Raw genomic sequence first — 15,629 nt, forward strand, 5'->3', positions numbered from 1 at the left:
CACGTCTGGGTAACAAAGGCTATACATTGGCCAATGACAAGAGAGTATTTGAGGAGCAGACGAAATTTTGCGCATTGATATCACTTTCCATTTCTTACAACACTTTTTACGCATCAGGACTATGCATGAAAAATAATTTTAATCGTTAATTATTAGAACAATATCAGTATTAATTTAACAGTGAAGTATATTTGATTAACAAAAAATAAAATCTTCAAAATATATTTAGGAACCATGGCGGTACGGTAACTTTTATATTTTCTAGGCCCCCAACAAAGTATGATCGCCACGAACCACGCACTTCATAGGGTGACAAGAAAGCGCTAGGCCCCCTAAACATTCCATCGCGTGGTGAATTGCCGCATCTCCCATTGTCGCTATGGCGTGACGTAGCTCAAGTCGGACTTGCGCGAAGAAAATAATGTAATTTGTATACAGTTGTAAATAAAGATGATTTTCATTATTATAACAATTAAGCTAATATAAATATAGATATTTCATTCTTCAATATCTGGCCAATATAACAACTCAATGACTGTTATGTTTTTTATAAACATCGTTTAAAAACCATTTAGTCGACCATTTAGCCTGCCCCCTCCAGGACTAAAAAAATCGATCAAAATCCGTCTCGATTTAGTCGAGGTTGGCCTGATTTAGTCGGTGATTTAGTTGAAGTTCGGTTTATGAATTAAAATGACGTCATTTTTTTAGTTTTAGCTCGAACTACGACTAAAGTCCGGTTTAAGAATACGGGCGTTAAAGTCCACTAAAAACTTTTATCCTGCTGATGTTGTAATCAAACTTTTCACAACTGGCACTTTTTATTGAAACAAATCCAATCAACTACATTATTTGTTTTCATTTATCTTTTCTTCTGACTTTGGCAGAATGCTTTGAAGACAGAGACCTTGTATTTATCTGCAATCATTTAGGCTCGGAATGGAGAAGGCTAGCAGTGCGACTTGGCATTAAATGGATAGATATCGATAAAATCACAGACACAAATAGAAACATCAAAGACAGCATGATGGATTCCCTGGTTTCTTGGAGAGATAGATGTGCAAACCAAATTCCTACAATAATCAAGGCTTTAAGACAACAAGAACTTAATAGTTTAGCTTGCGACCTGTGCAGAAGACATGCCTACTTAGAGAATAAGAGTTTTGAAGAAGTCGCAGTATTTCAAGACCAATCAAAAAATGGTTAGATAATACTGTTCTATAAGCATACATGGTACTTGCTATAGTATCTATACATTTTGAATTATAACACACCTTGTATTCTTGCAATTTGATTGGTTAAGTACGCATTACATGTCATTTGGAATTAGCCTACCTTACAGAAAAGTAATATCTAATGGTGATAATTAACCCGCTCTAATGCACGTTCAGCTTTTTGTAAACATTTTAAGAATTTTTGCCATGTGACGTTGGCTGATCGTGTCCGAAAATCAACCGTCTGTAACTGTTCTGCTCTGTGTCCAAAGTTGAGTACTTGCTTTTTTAAGGACCTAGCTTCTCCTCTAGCATTTGTCAATGATTTATGATGGTTAAATTAAGTTTGTTATAAAACAAATAATGAATGTTTTGTATTCGTTGAATGGAGAAAATATTTCATTCGATGACAAATCGACTGCTCTTATATTTTCAACTCGGCCTCATTAAAAGTAGAGAAGTCAATCTTTCAACTTGTAAAATTTTCTCACCATCCAACTCATAAACATTCATTATTTGTATAATAATACAATTTTACTGTGTCAACTTTCTTGTACTACATTATCACAATTATTTAGAGAATGAATATAAATTTCAATTTGTAACATTTATTTTAACCATCAATAAAAATGAATATAAATATAGATTACACTATTAATGTTGGTAAATAATTTAAGGTACGATCGCAAACCAATCATAATTTTAAAATAAAAAAAAACCAAATTCCAATCAAATGCCATTTGAAGTAGGCATATAGAAAAAACATCTAGTCCACTTTTAAATTGTTAGAGTAAACTTCATTTATTTCACAGGATGCTTAACAGACTTACATCTTTTAACAATTTCTGAGATGATGGATGAAAATTGGATGGAATTTTGCATCAGACTTGAAATTCCTAGACAGAAATTGTTACAGAATAAAGAAAAATATCCAATGGCAATTGTAGATGCAACTATGCATTCTCTGATTCAATGGAGAGACAAGCAGAATGATGATGTGAACCAGTGGCAAACAGTAAGGGAAGTCTTGAAGAAAGTTGGAAGAACAGATATTGTAGAGAAGCTATGAAAGACATGTTTTGAACAATAATGGTACAGTATGAAGTTCGTAGAGATAAAAGTTATCTGATTATACAGCTTGGAAGCATTCCTTTCAAATTTCGTTAAAGATGTATTGTAACCCCAAAACATGAAAAATAAAGATGAATCAAATTAAAATTTGAATAAACCATTTTGTAGTTTAATAAATTAAAAAATATTGACTGGTTTTTATAGAACAAGTTTGCTAATTTCTTTATTTGACCTTCATTTTAAGAGAAATTATGTTTTTTTCTGTCATAATTTCTGTTATTTCATTTATGTACATTTTACCAAATATTATATTTGCAATTCATGCCATGTACCTGAGCTTTAAAATGGCCTATTTAACATTTGTTTATATTTTTTTTCAGAGAGACAACATGTCAACATTTCAATTTGATTGAAACTGAAAAAAAGCTTCAGTTGACATGTTTTTGGGATTCTACGACTGAACCACAGAATAAATGAACATGTACACACGTACAGCTGGCATATTATACACTTTGAATGTCAACTAGGCAGTGGCATTGTGAACCCACTACACCACGTCTGTGGAGTTGTGTACGACAACTGCATACCCATCTATAGTAAAAACACCACCGGACTCCAGTGATGCTTTAATATTGACCTTATTTCAAGTGATTTAGTAATTCATGTTTTTATAATGTATATATATTTGTAAATTTGATTGTGGATAAAAACAAACTACTACAGTAGGTTGCTCTTTGAAAGTGTGTCAATGGTTTATGGTGATAAAATATAAATAACTAAAAGCAGAATTTTTGGAAAGAATTAAAATCAAGCACAGGCAATACAATGACGGTATTTCAAGAAATGGCCACATTAAAAAGGAGATGTCCATCATAATTGTGTAAATTAAATAGGGACTTCCAGCTAGTTTTAAAACTGTAAAAGATAAAATGACTAACCTGCATCTCTTTGTTTAACGGTAGTCAATAATATAAAGAACGCTGTTCGTGGGAACACCGTGGTTAATCCGTGATTTCAAATTTGATCCCAATATGCTGTATTGGAATCAGAATATATATCTGTAATAATATTCAATCATGTACCAAGTATATAACATGTTTATATAAATCTAGTGTTCCACAGTCTTAGGGCTCTATGTATTATATATTATGTAAGCTTATATTTTTCCAAGGTAAACAATCCTAATGATTTGTTGGCCAAATATCTCGATACATTCTGTGGTAATTAGAGGTTTGTGAATTTAGACACTAATTGATAATAATAATTATATTTAGATTTGAACTCGCTACTAGGATGAGTTAGGTCATTTTTACAAAATGATGTGAAATTTGTGCACAGAACCTAATCCTGGCCCCATGATGTAATCCAACATCTAATAGGCCAAATTTTAAATTCATATCTCAACTCATTAACTTCCATGAAAAGTAATAAGTACACTGTGGAATATGTATACATTTATATTAATCAACACAGACAATGATTTCCATACAATTTATTTGACTTTTGTGTCTTTTTTTTTTGGCATTAATCATTTTGTGTACAAAAAATGGAATATCAAATTAATTAAAAACATGAAAAGATGCAGAAAATGTGTTTTTATAAAAATCTAAACTGTATAAAAAAAAGAGGCAATTTTAAAATGTACTGTTATATATATCAAATCACTGTTTATTTCGAAATTTAGAGGAAAAGAACAATTATTGTGACATTAGATAGAAAAGCAGGTTATAAGCCTCATGTATTAAAACTTTTATTTGCAGAAAATATGTACCTGTATTTTGTTATTATTAAAGTAAATCTAGAGTAGAGTAAATCTCCATTTCATTTCATTTTTCATTTATTTATTTGACCAAAAAAAAACAACAAATAATCAGGTCAGGAAAAACAAAAGCGACCTATGAACCAATGAGTCAGTAACTCATTCATACAATATAAAAATATATAGATTTGGTAATTATGAAAAACACTATTTACAATAAAATTCTTTTACAGTATATAAAAATTTAAGATTTCGATAAAAATATAAAATTAAAAAAAAAACCTAAAGAAGATAATAAAAATAAAAATTCTTTTTTTTCCCCTATAAATTTTTGCCTGTGTTTACAAAGTTTAAACACTAGTATTTTTTATTTGTTTCCTGACAATACTTTTGGGTGGTATTTGCCTTTTAGTGATAACAATTAAGGATATCAATTTGTTTGTTGAATTGCTGGAAAATTTCAAAGGGATATAAGTGTTTATAACTGACAATTGCTCAATGTTGTGGAATAGATTGATGTGACAGTACATAGAATGAGATTTTATATGGGTCGAGCTGAAGATGTAAAAGTGTAAAAGTTTATGGCTTACATCAAAGATTCGTAACTTTTTTCTTATGTGCAACGTTTAAAAATCAAAATCTGCGAGGGCAAAAAAGGAACCTCAACCTTGATTATAGTTGATTACATCAGCTTTTTATTTTGTGTGACGACCAGAACTGATATTAATGGTGCCTTTTTTTTCTATAAACTCCTACTTGATAAATTGCTCCATTCTGCCCTTGCCAAGAAACTGTTGAGATTCCAGAGCAAGAAATAGGCCCTAACCTAATGGCTGCCTGGGATTGTCCAGCCATATTGAAAGAGTTATTGATTGATTTTTGTGTAGTCCAAAATATTGCATAGCGATTCTCTATAGTTATTAATGCAATATTTGTACATCTTGTTTTGTTGTTTAAAATCTTCACTGTAACTTTATAATTTCGTTATTATTTTACCAAAATAATAATAAGCCTTTTGAATGGTATACGTCCTGCCAACACTTAATTTAATGTCTCGGAAATTGGCCAATGAACAAGTTGGCAGGTGGTCTATTAGATTATAACAAGATTCAACGGCATGCTCTACATAGGAATATTGGACACAAAGATGGCCGGTAGTTTACCACGTGACTTTCTAAAATCCGTGAACTGAATGTCGTCTGTGTGATTGTCCAGAGCCATATATATAAACACATCGGGCAAAGAACATTAATTCTAAACAGCCCGGTGATATACTGAAATTTAATTAATTAATTTGAAACGATAAAGATGAGGAAATCTGTTAGAATGAGAAAAAGTCACCCCAACCGAGACTCGAACTCGGACCGTCTGCTTGATATGCAGTTGTCCTAACCATTAGACCACTTCATGGTATTGTTCAAACTCGATTGGATAGCGACTCTATAACAGATTTTTCTCATTCTCACAGATTTCCTCATCTTTATCGTTTCAATATATATATATTTATTATATACTTTTGCCTAGTTATATTTGTATAAACAGTTACTGTAAATACAATAGTATGCATATTAACAGTTATGGTCTAAGTGCATAAACAATACTGGTTCTATATCTAATTAGGGTTCTAGGACACCTACCCCCTAGACAGTTATCCCCCAGATGTTTACCACCCGGACAACTACCCCCTTAGGACAACTACCCCCGGACAACTACCCCCTTAGGACAACTACCCCGTTAGGATAACAACCCCCGGACAACTACCCCCCGGACAACTACCCCCTTAGGATAACTACCCCCCGGGTAACTACCCCCGGTCAACTACCCCCCCCCCCCCCCCCACCCCCAATCCAAAAGTAGAAAAATATATAGGACCGGTTTCTGTAAAAATGAAATCATCTGTTTTTAACGGGTGTTTCGAAACTAGAGACCCGAGACCAGAGACCTGACACGAGACCCAATACAAAAAGGGAGACCTATATTTGGGTCTCCCTTTTCGTATATTAGGGTTTCCCTTTTCGTATAGTGTGGTCTCTCTTTTCGTATAGTGGGGTCTCCCTTTTTTTATAGTGGGTCTCCGTTTTCGTATATTTGGGTCTCCCATTTTGTATATTTGGGTCTCCCTTTTCGTATATTTGGGTCTCCCTTTTCGTATATTAGGGTCTCCCTTTTCGTATATTAGGGTCTCCCTTTTCCTATAGTGGGGTCTCCCTTTTCGTATAGTGGGGTCTCCCTTTTCGTACGTTTGGGTCTCGGGTCTCTGGTCTCTGGTCTCTAGTTTCGAAACACCCGTTTTTAACCGATTATTCTGTTTAACAGCACGCTAGACCCTAGATGTGCTAGATTTAAAGTACCGTATTTATTGACAAAACGGCCTGGGCTGTTTATTGTTTAGGTGGTTTTTAGGTGGACATTTATTGGAAGAAAGTTGTTTATTCAATGGGAGGGGGTATAATCTAATGGAAATAGACGCCGATTATTCCATATGATATTTCATGGGAGTGACATGATCACCGTTTATTTGAGGGGAATTTATTTAAAGATCGCCGTTTATTCGGTGAGTGAACATTGAGGTCAAATATCAAAAGTGATATTATTCTTCAAGTGTACAAAAATACATATATGACAAATTTGAGACAAAAATTAATTCTTTTAAGACCAGTGGTTATCGAAGCATTGTCCTGATGCAAAAATTATTATTATTATTAGCGAACCCAGTCTTTACAGTAAATACAGGGAGTACTATATAATACGTTCGACTATCCTATGATCATGTGTGACAATCTTCAGTTTAAACCAGGCTATATTTATGTTCAATCTTTTACTTTTGTTTACAATAATGAATAGTAATTCGTCAAAGTAACGAATTAAAATATAGTTATTAATTCCTATTATACACTGTTGCAGAGTCAGGTTGTTGAATGGTCTGGGTGGTAGTTGTCCGTCCGGGGGATAGTTGTTCTAAAGGGATAATTGTTCTAAAGGGATAGTTTTCTGGGTGGTAGTTGCCCAGGGGTTAGTTGTCCTAAAAGATTATTTTCCCTCGGAGTATTGTCCAGGTCCAGGAGGTAGTTGTCCTACGGGGAGTATTGTGTCAGAGGTGGTTGTCCGCGGGGTAATTACCCGGGGAGGGGGGGGGGGGGTAATTGTTCCTAGGGGGTAATTGTCCGGGGGTAGTTGTCCATGGGTTAGTTGTCCTACGGAGGTAGTTGTCCTAAAAGATTATTTGCCCTCGGAGTATTGTCCAGGAAGTAGTTGTCCTACGGGGAGTATTGTGTCAGAGGTAGTTGTCCGCGGGGTAATTACCCGGGGGGGGGGGGGGTAATTGTCCGGGAGATAATTGTCCGGGGGGTAATTGTTCCTAGGGGGTAATTGTCCGGGGGTAGTTGTCCGGGGGGTAGTTGTCCGGGGGGTAGTTGTCCTAAGGGGTTGTTGTCCTAAGGGGGTTGTTGTCCTAAGGAGGTATTTGTCCGGGGGTAGTTGTCCTAAAGGGGTAGTTGTCCTAAAGGGGTAGTTGTCCTAAGGGGGTAGTGGTCCAGGTGGTGGTTGTCCGGGGGGTAGTTTTCCGGGGGGTTAAAAGTCCAGGGGGTGAATATCTGGATACGCTAATTTGGTATGGTTATTATATGTTTTCTATTGTAGTTATGGAGAAAATAACGTTAATATGTAATTATATTTCCGTCATGGTTGTTGTACGTAAGGTGGGGGTTGGGGGGGGGGGGGTGTCATTATTAGTGATTGGTTTTATTTAAATTATATGTTGTAGGCCTACTTGTTATATTGGGAGAAGGGGAAGGAGGGAAATGAATGGGTTTTATTACATGTTACCGTATGTAGTTTAAGTAAGATTACCTATGTTTTTGTCTATTTTGTGCTTTTCATTTTTTATATATTTTTGTTGGATGCACCTTCAAAATGTGAAGTGTGCCACTGCTACAAAAGTGAAGTTCCGAAATAATTATTATGGCTCTGTGATTGTCGCCTATATTGCGCCCTCTATTTTCAAAATTCAACTACTCGCGCGCTAACTTGCTGCCAGCAGCATGTTGCTACTTCTAGAAGTTTTATAATCTAGGACTACTCTACTAGCCTGCCTAGGCCTACACAGCCTTTACATTGGTATTTCCGGTCATTCATTTGTTTTAATTTACTTCTTCCAGTGTGTTTTGGTCCATTTTTTTGGTCAGACACTCTTCCTGTGTCTTTCCAGCGTCACCATGGCATGGCCCTGCTGGCCATCATCGACCGTACCCCAAAACGGGGGAAATCCCTGATTCGCTGCTGCTTCTGCTGCTGCCACCAAAGAACAAACGTGTACGTGGCTTGTGTGTATCGTAAATTAGTTGCAATATAGCAGTCGTACAATTTTCCCTTGATTGATTATTTTCAAACCAAAGTCTAAATAAAGACCATCATTTATTACTGGTAAGATTTTTAAAAACTCCTCCAATTAATTTATATTTTAGTATCCCTAACTTAACTAGGCCTACAGCCTAGCTAGGCCTAGATGGGCCCTGCCCTGAGGGAGGTTAGGCTAGGCGAAATTTAGTACAGTCCTTTCCTTAGTACCTACCTAGAGTAGTAGTAGGCGGCAGGCCTAGTATAGGCCCGGTTAGATAGCTAGCTAGCTATTGGCCTAGCCTAGGTATAATAATAATAGAAAAATAAGTTTTATTTAAAAATTTGAAGAAAGCCTTTCCTTCCTTCTTTTAACGTTTTCTGTCTTCCGACATTACGCTTTCCACAATTTGTTTCCATTTTTGTCTGTTTACGGCAGGGTGGTTTGTTATTGCATAGAGATATAATAATATCTCTATGGTTATTGTGTTAGTGTCTACATGTCCTTGTAATGCACTTGTCAATTGTATGACCCACTATACGACCCCCGGGAGAGGTGCGTCATGGGTGCGTCATTTACAAATAATTACTGACGCAGGGGTGCGTCAAAAAACCTAGATGGTACGTCACATCAATGAACAAGGTTTGTCAATGTCCGTCACTTTACCACCCACCATATCATAAACAACATGGCCACAGTGCGTCAAAATGGGTGCGTCATGGTCACCTAAAGGTAAGTCACCTTTTTGACGCACGGGTGCGTCATGGTATTCAAAAGTATGACGCACATCTGACAAATGACGCACCTCTCCCGGGGGTCGTATAGTGGGTCATGCAATTGACAAGTGCATAAGTCTTTCTTTATTTGATTCATCCAGTTATTTCTTGGTCTTCCTACGGGTCGTTTTACTTTCCTGTTAGTTTCCTTCATTGTTTGTTTGATTGGGGTATCATCCGGTAATCTAATTATGTGTCCATACCATTTTAGTCTCCTTCGTTTAATTCTTTTACTCCATTCTTCTTGTTTTGTTATCTCATATAAACTGGTAAAGAAACATCCTATTCTTTTACATGCAAAATTGCTTATCATATAATTTTTTTTAAGGGATGAAAAAAAAAGTACGGTATTATTGTTATTGGCAAAATAAAAACGTAATTATCAATCCAATTTATTCCATGATCTTTCAATAATGGTGAGACAATGTATTAATCACATATATAAATTCATAAATAAATCCTATAGAAATTCTATAAAATTATAGGTTCTATAGAAAAAAAGAAACATTCTATAGACACTAAATAAATTCTATAGAAATTGAAATATGTTTCTATAGAAATTTTGTACTTCTATAGAATACCATAGAGCTCTATAAAATGTTCTATAGAACTCTATAGAATTCTATAGAACTTTTTGTAAGGGATATTTTCATGTTACACACTCTATCTGTTAATTTAATATTTATCATCTTTCGCAACATTTTCCTGTGATATATATCTATGGGTGCAGGTCAATTCGGCCCCAAACCGTTTCGGCCAAAGTCAAGTCGGCCCAACGTCAAGTCGGCCCCAAGTCAACTCGGCCTCAAGTCAACTCGGCCTCAAGTCAACTTGGCCAAAAACTAATCGGTCAACTCGGCCACAATAAAGTATGGAACGCAAAAAGTGCTTAATATTATTATGATTATTACTATCCACGCTTTAAAAAAAATGAAGAAATAAAAAATATAATATAAAAAAATGATCTCATTGCCGATATGAATAGAAGTACCTGTGTGTTACAAAAACTCGTGCAGGTAGGCCTATCACATTTTAGTAAATCGAAAACGTAGGCCTACGTTCCACCATTTGGCCATAGAAAAAATGATCGTACATATCGTTTTTGTCCATGATTTGCGTTTTAAAAAAAGGGGAATCCCCAGCGAAAACACGTAGCAGTTGTATATCGAAATAGCTGCCAAAGGCGCAGGTAGGGAGGCGCAGCTACGAATTGGTCTCAGATGTTGTCGCCTAATCAAATGCATACACTGAAGAAATCTACGCGTGATTCAACAATGGAGTTAACATTATTTTATACATCAATGATTCAACCAAACAATCTTATTACACCTAATAAATGTCCTCGCATATCGGACATGTTTATTGAATTTTGACGCACAAACGAACATACGCGCCCACGTACGTGCATCATCATTATTGGGCCAACAATGTGTTCCTATTTATTATCCAAATGTTCATTATAATCATTAATAATAGTATGAATGCTTATTAATCAATCAAAAATGTGAATAAATATTATTTTATCAATCCCCTTCATTTGCACTTTTTGCGTTCCATACTTTAACGGGGCCGAGTTGACCGATTATTTTTTGGCCGAGTTGACGTGAGGCCAAGTTGACCTGGGGCCGACTTGACTTGGGGCCGACTTGACTTTGGCCGAGACGGTATAGGGCCGACTTGGATCGAAATCATATCTATACTCTCTTGTAATTTTTTGTTTAGTACCCAGAGTTCACTGTTATATAAGAAAATACTTGCTATGTATGCATCAAACAAATGGCATTTCACGTCTATAGACATCGTTTTGTGTTCTAGCGACGACTTCAGCTTGTTATACCATAGCTGCTAGTGATTTTCTTCTTTTAATGTCTTTTTCTGTGTCCAAGTTACTACCGAGGTATTTGCATTCTTCCCATTTACTATCGGTGTTTCTTCCTATTAGGTATTCTTCTGTTTTAAAGCCTAATCTTACATATTGCTACCAAATTTATTGTAGGAAGTGATTTAATTAATAATTGTATGTACAGTATGCTAGCAGTGTGATCTTCAGTAAAGTATGTGTCTAAAATCGTGTCCCGGCGATACTTTAGTGTGATAGAGACTGAAAATTCATCATTAAAAATAATTCCTAACCCGTTATTTTTTCTATCTTTGTATATTCCATAAATGTGACGGATATGACAACAACAACATTGAACCATGTATTTATAAATACGAATAAAATACGAAATATATAATAAAGATTGCGCCAAACATACGCTTGCCATGTAATACATGTTTATTTATCTGAATAAACTTTTAAAATTTTAAAAATGCAAGTTTTACAATTGATTTTGTTATAAACCTGAAATTAGACACTTACTGAAGAATGACCCTTATTAATTATGCGTCAGGCAAAATAATATTATAAAGTATATATAAATTGTGTATTTTTTAATTCTTTTTTTATCATGTTGCCGATTTTTTTTAGTGGCTATAAACAATACTAATCTATAATTCTTCTAGATTTTAGTAAAAATGGCTAGTTCCATTTTTGACCACGGTCTAGTGTGGTTGTCAACACAAATCTGTGAAGAGGATGAGCTTGACTGTTTGCGATTTATTGGATCTTCTGTTTTGGTTAACCAATTCAAAGCGAAAGCAATAAACGTTTTTCAGAGTTTACAACATCAACAGTTTCTTTCTGAAACAGACTTTGCTATTCTATATGACGCATTGCAATACATGGGGCGTAATGACTTACAAAAAGCTTTCTTAAAAAAAATAGGCAAACAGAAGCCAAAACAAAAATCTCAATTAGTTTCCTCGTTCACAATAATGCTTATAAATGTTTGTAAAAACATTGATCCTTTTAAAGATAGATGGGAAACTTTTTTGTTTATGTACAAAAAGAAATGTCCTCAAATCAATCATAATAAAAGTATATACTGCACCCTACAATGCCTCTTGGATAGCAATGTCTTGAAAAATGACAAAAAAAACCTAAAAAAATGTTGTGAATATCTGGAAACTGTGAACTTGAATAAAGCCAAGACGTATGTTGAGAAATACTGTAAGTAGAGTATTTGTTGTTTGTTAATGCCAAACCTCTTATACATTAATGGCCACACTTTGAAAAGCCTGTTCTTCCTATTCTAATTAGTGCGTTTGGTATCTCTTATGCGGCCATTCCCCATAAGCGGATGGATGTGTCCAAAATTATTCACAGCAGTCGCTAATGTCTGCGACGTACAGTATTAGCCAATGTGTTGCTAAACAACAGTTAATTAGTAATTTTTTCAAACCATGAACTGATTGATTTTATTTGGTAACCGTATCAATCACATACATAAAATAACAACAGTACAAAATCATTACCAAGGATGGTACATAAAACGCCCTGTGACACTTATTTCATAATCATGTTTTTATTGTTACCAAATTTACCAAACTTGTTAAAAAACAAGGCCAACACAACAGCCATAAGTCGCGTGCTCTCAGAAAAAATGAACTTTCAAAAAGTAATGTACTTTAAAACTTTTCTGTACATCAAAACAATTCAAAAGTACAGAAAAGCGATAAAACGCATAGTGATACCGGACCGACAGACAGACCGACCGACCGACATAGTGAACTATAGAGTCGCGTCCACACGACTAATAAATGAAAATAAAGATAAATACTAGTAGGCCTACACCTGACGTTTTTAATAGGCCTGCTGTTGTTTTGTTTTCAGGGTTTGTGACAATAAATGACAGGATTCAGACTATGCAAATAGAAAAAGAAAATGGTTGTGACTATGTAATGATTTTGTCATTTGTACTGTGAAGAACATTCCTGTGTTTTTACTACACAGATTTTGACCAATCATTTTTATGCATAAAGCTTTAAAAATTTGTCTGAAAATCATAAATAATACTAAACCACCTGATCATAAACAATTTTAAAATGGAGAATGTAGAGCCCTGTTGCGTTAAGAATGCTGAAAAATATCGTTTGTAGCCATAATACATGATTTTAGCCCTCTATTAGCAAGAACCTCCTGTAAGCGGCCACTTGTGGTCCCAAGGGTGGCCGCTTTTAAACCAAATAAAAATCAAATATATATTTGGTGTTGTGAAACTATGGATACTTACTCCATAACTGGGACTAGAAATGTATTATTTCTAGTCATTCTCCGTAAACGGGTAAATGGCAACTTTATCAAAGTATCGTCAAAAAGTTAAGACGACAGAATTTCACTCGTAAGCTCCGCCCACTTTGTTAAAGCTCATGCATAAATTATTCATGAGCACCGTCCTGTGGCTTCCTGTTTCATAAAGTTCCTATCAAATGATCAGAGACTGTTGTATTTCTGTGTTCTGTGATCACAGTGTATTAACCTTATACTTTTTTCAGTAAATGACAATTTCTCAAGAAGCACACATCCAGGCCTGACACATCATTCAAGGTAATTAAGCTTGCTTATCTATGGTATCTTCGACAATGATTAATATTTGGTTTGGTTTATCATTCAATATTTCAAACTTTATTTGTTCATTTTCAGGAAGATGAACAAATAAAGTTTGAAATATTGAATCATCATACAGTAAATGTGTCTAATTACCCAACTTTTTGTATAGTTTGTTTTGTTTTATAAAACAATAATAAATGTTTACATTTATTTGGTGACGAAAGTTTTCAGGCCAATGTTCAAACAGGTTCTGTTATTTTTAATGACCTTTCTCCTAGTTTAATATTTACTTATATTTTATTGCAGTATCGTAGCTACCACCTTCCATTGTTATATATTATTGTCATATAATTTTCTCTTCTGAATACTTTTAACTTCAGCCTTGCTGCTGTACAATCTGATGAAAATGTTGACGGTGAAGAATTGTCTGATTCTTTGTCAAATCTTAATTCAGGTAATTATTAGTTTTCCCTTAAGACATGAAGTTGATCAATGATTTGAAAAGTTTATATAATCAGAGAAGTGTTTTTCCCATTATCATTTTATAAGTAATACAATCAACACCAAAAAAATGATCAAAGATTACACTTTTTTTCTCTTTTGAACTGAAGATTCTGACTTCCTTATCCAACAGCATCATCAGCAGGATTTTCTGATCATCATCAGATCCATCATCAAATTTAAAAGTTTTTGTGTAAGACGTTATACATTATTGTCATATAATGTACAGTAATTACAACTACAATACAGCTGTAATGAGCTGCAATCCTAAAGTGCCTGGTGACCGACATGCGGCACAAACTAGTCCTTCAAATAAAAAAAAACCTGGATGGTTGATAGATTGAATGATGGGAAGACAGAATTCTTTTTGATCTCATCACAGACAAATGAATTCTGTTCAGCACTTTAATCTTATGAATGGTGAATCTGTGCTTTGATCTTTGTAAATGCGCTTTATAAGTAACAAATAATAATATTAGTAAATTAATACTTTCAACTTCAGCCTTGTTTGTAGAATCTGATGGAAATTTTATTGAGGAATTGGCTTTATTTTTAATTCTGGTATAGTGTTTTTCTTCAAAGATGAGGTTGATGAAGCGAAAGATTTTGTTTTTACCATTTTATGTAACTTTTAAAAAACAAACCTAAAGATCAGAATCTTGTTTTCTCTTTTAAACTGAAGACTCTGACCTCAATGAGGATCCTCATTCCGCATCAGCATCATCAGAAGAAAGGGCTTCTGATTGTAACAATAGGCGTACTGAAAAGAAAAAGCCTAACAAATCTGGACCAAAGAGACATCAGAACTCCAAATGGGAGAAAAAACAAAAAAAGAAGTCAAAACGTAAGCAAATTTCTCAGGATCAGGAAAATGAAGGTACTGTAACTGTTTATATAAATAAATAAAGATGAGGTTTATGAAGCGAAAGATTTTGTCTTTACCATTTCATGTAACTTTTAAAAAACAAAACTAAAGATCAGAATCTTGTTTTCTCTTTTAAACTGAAGACTCTGACCTCAATGAGGATCCTCATTCCGCATCAGCATCATCAGAAGAAAGGGCTTCTGATTGTAACAATAGGCGTACTGAAAAGAAAAAGCTTATCAAATCTAGACCAAAGAGACATCAGAACTCCAAATGGGAGAAAAAACAAAAAAAGAAGTCAAAACGTAAACAAATGTCTCAGGATCAGGAAAATGAAGGTACTGTAACTGTTTATATAAATAAACTAGAAAGACACTCCGAGAGTGCATACCTCCGCCTACTGTAAAATTCTCCTACATAAGATTTCTCCGGTGAAAAAGAAATATATATATATATATATTTGTCTGTGTCTTAATGCTGTTTGTGATTTAGGCTAATTTCACTACAAGCATGTGTATGCGAGTTTGGTGTAATGGTTATGTAACAAGCCTTTCAATTAACAATAGCTTCAGTTGACTAACAATAGAACAGCAACGTGAAAATCAAACGAGTGAATTTGAAAAGAAATAGGTTTTTTAAACTACTCGCATAAAAAAAAAAACGAAAAAGTGGTCC

The 15,629-nt window shown here is 34.6% G+C and overlaps 1 protein-coding gene and 1 long non-coding RNA gene across 2 annotated transcripts in view; both read left to right on the forward strand.

The window, feature by feature from the left end:
- Window positions 1–4,039, forward strand: part of LOC140055556 (uncharacterized) — a 7,922-nt gene extending 3,883 nt beyond the window's left edge. The window contains exons 8-10 of the mRNA XM_072100892.1: window positions 888–1,202; window positions 2,027–2,229; window positions 2,666–4,039. Of these exons, the coding sequence (XP_071956993.1) occupies window positions 888–1,202; window positions 2,027–2,229; window positions 2,666–2,698 (551 nt within the window). The 3' untranslated portion in view covers window positions 2,699–4,039. The remainder of the gene's footprint in view (window positions 1–887; window positions 1,203–2,026; window positions 2,230–2,665) is intronic.
- Window positions 4,040–13,533: 9,494 nt separating this feature from the next.
- On the forward strand, window positions 13,534–14,794 carry LOC140055109 (uncharacterized). The gene is made up of 3 exons (XR_011846625.1): window positions 13,534–13,585; window positions 13,969–14,042; window positions 14,772–14,794. It is a non-coding gene; the product is annotated as an uncharacterized lncRNA (long non-coding RNA).
- The last annotated feature ends 835 nt before the right edge of the window (window positions 14,795–15,629 follow it).

Source organism: Antedon mediterranea, chromosome 7, assembly GCF_964355755.1.
Source record: "Antedon mediterranea chromosome 7, ecAntMedi1.1, whole genome shotgun sequence".
In the NCBI taxonomy this organism is placed as follows: domain Eukaryota; kingdom Metazoa; phylum Echinodermata; class Crinoidea; order Comatulida; family Antedonidae; genus Antedon; species Antedon mediterranea.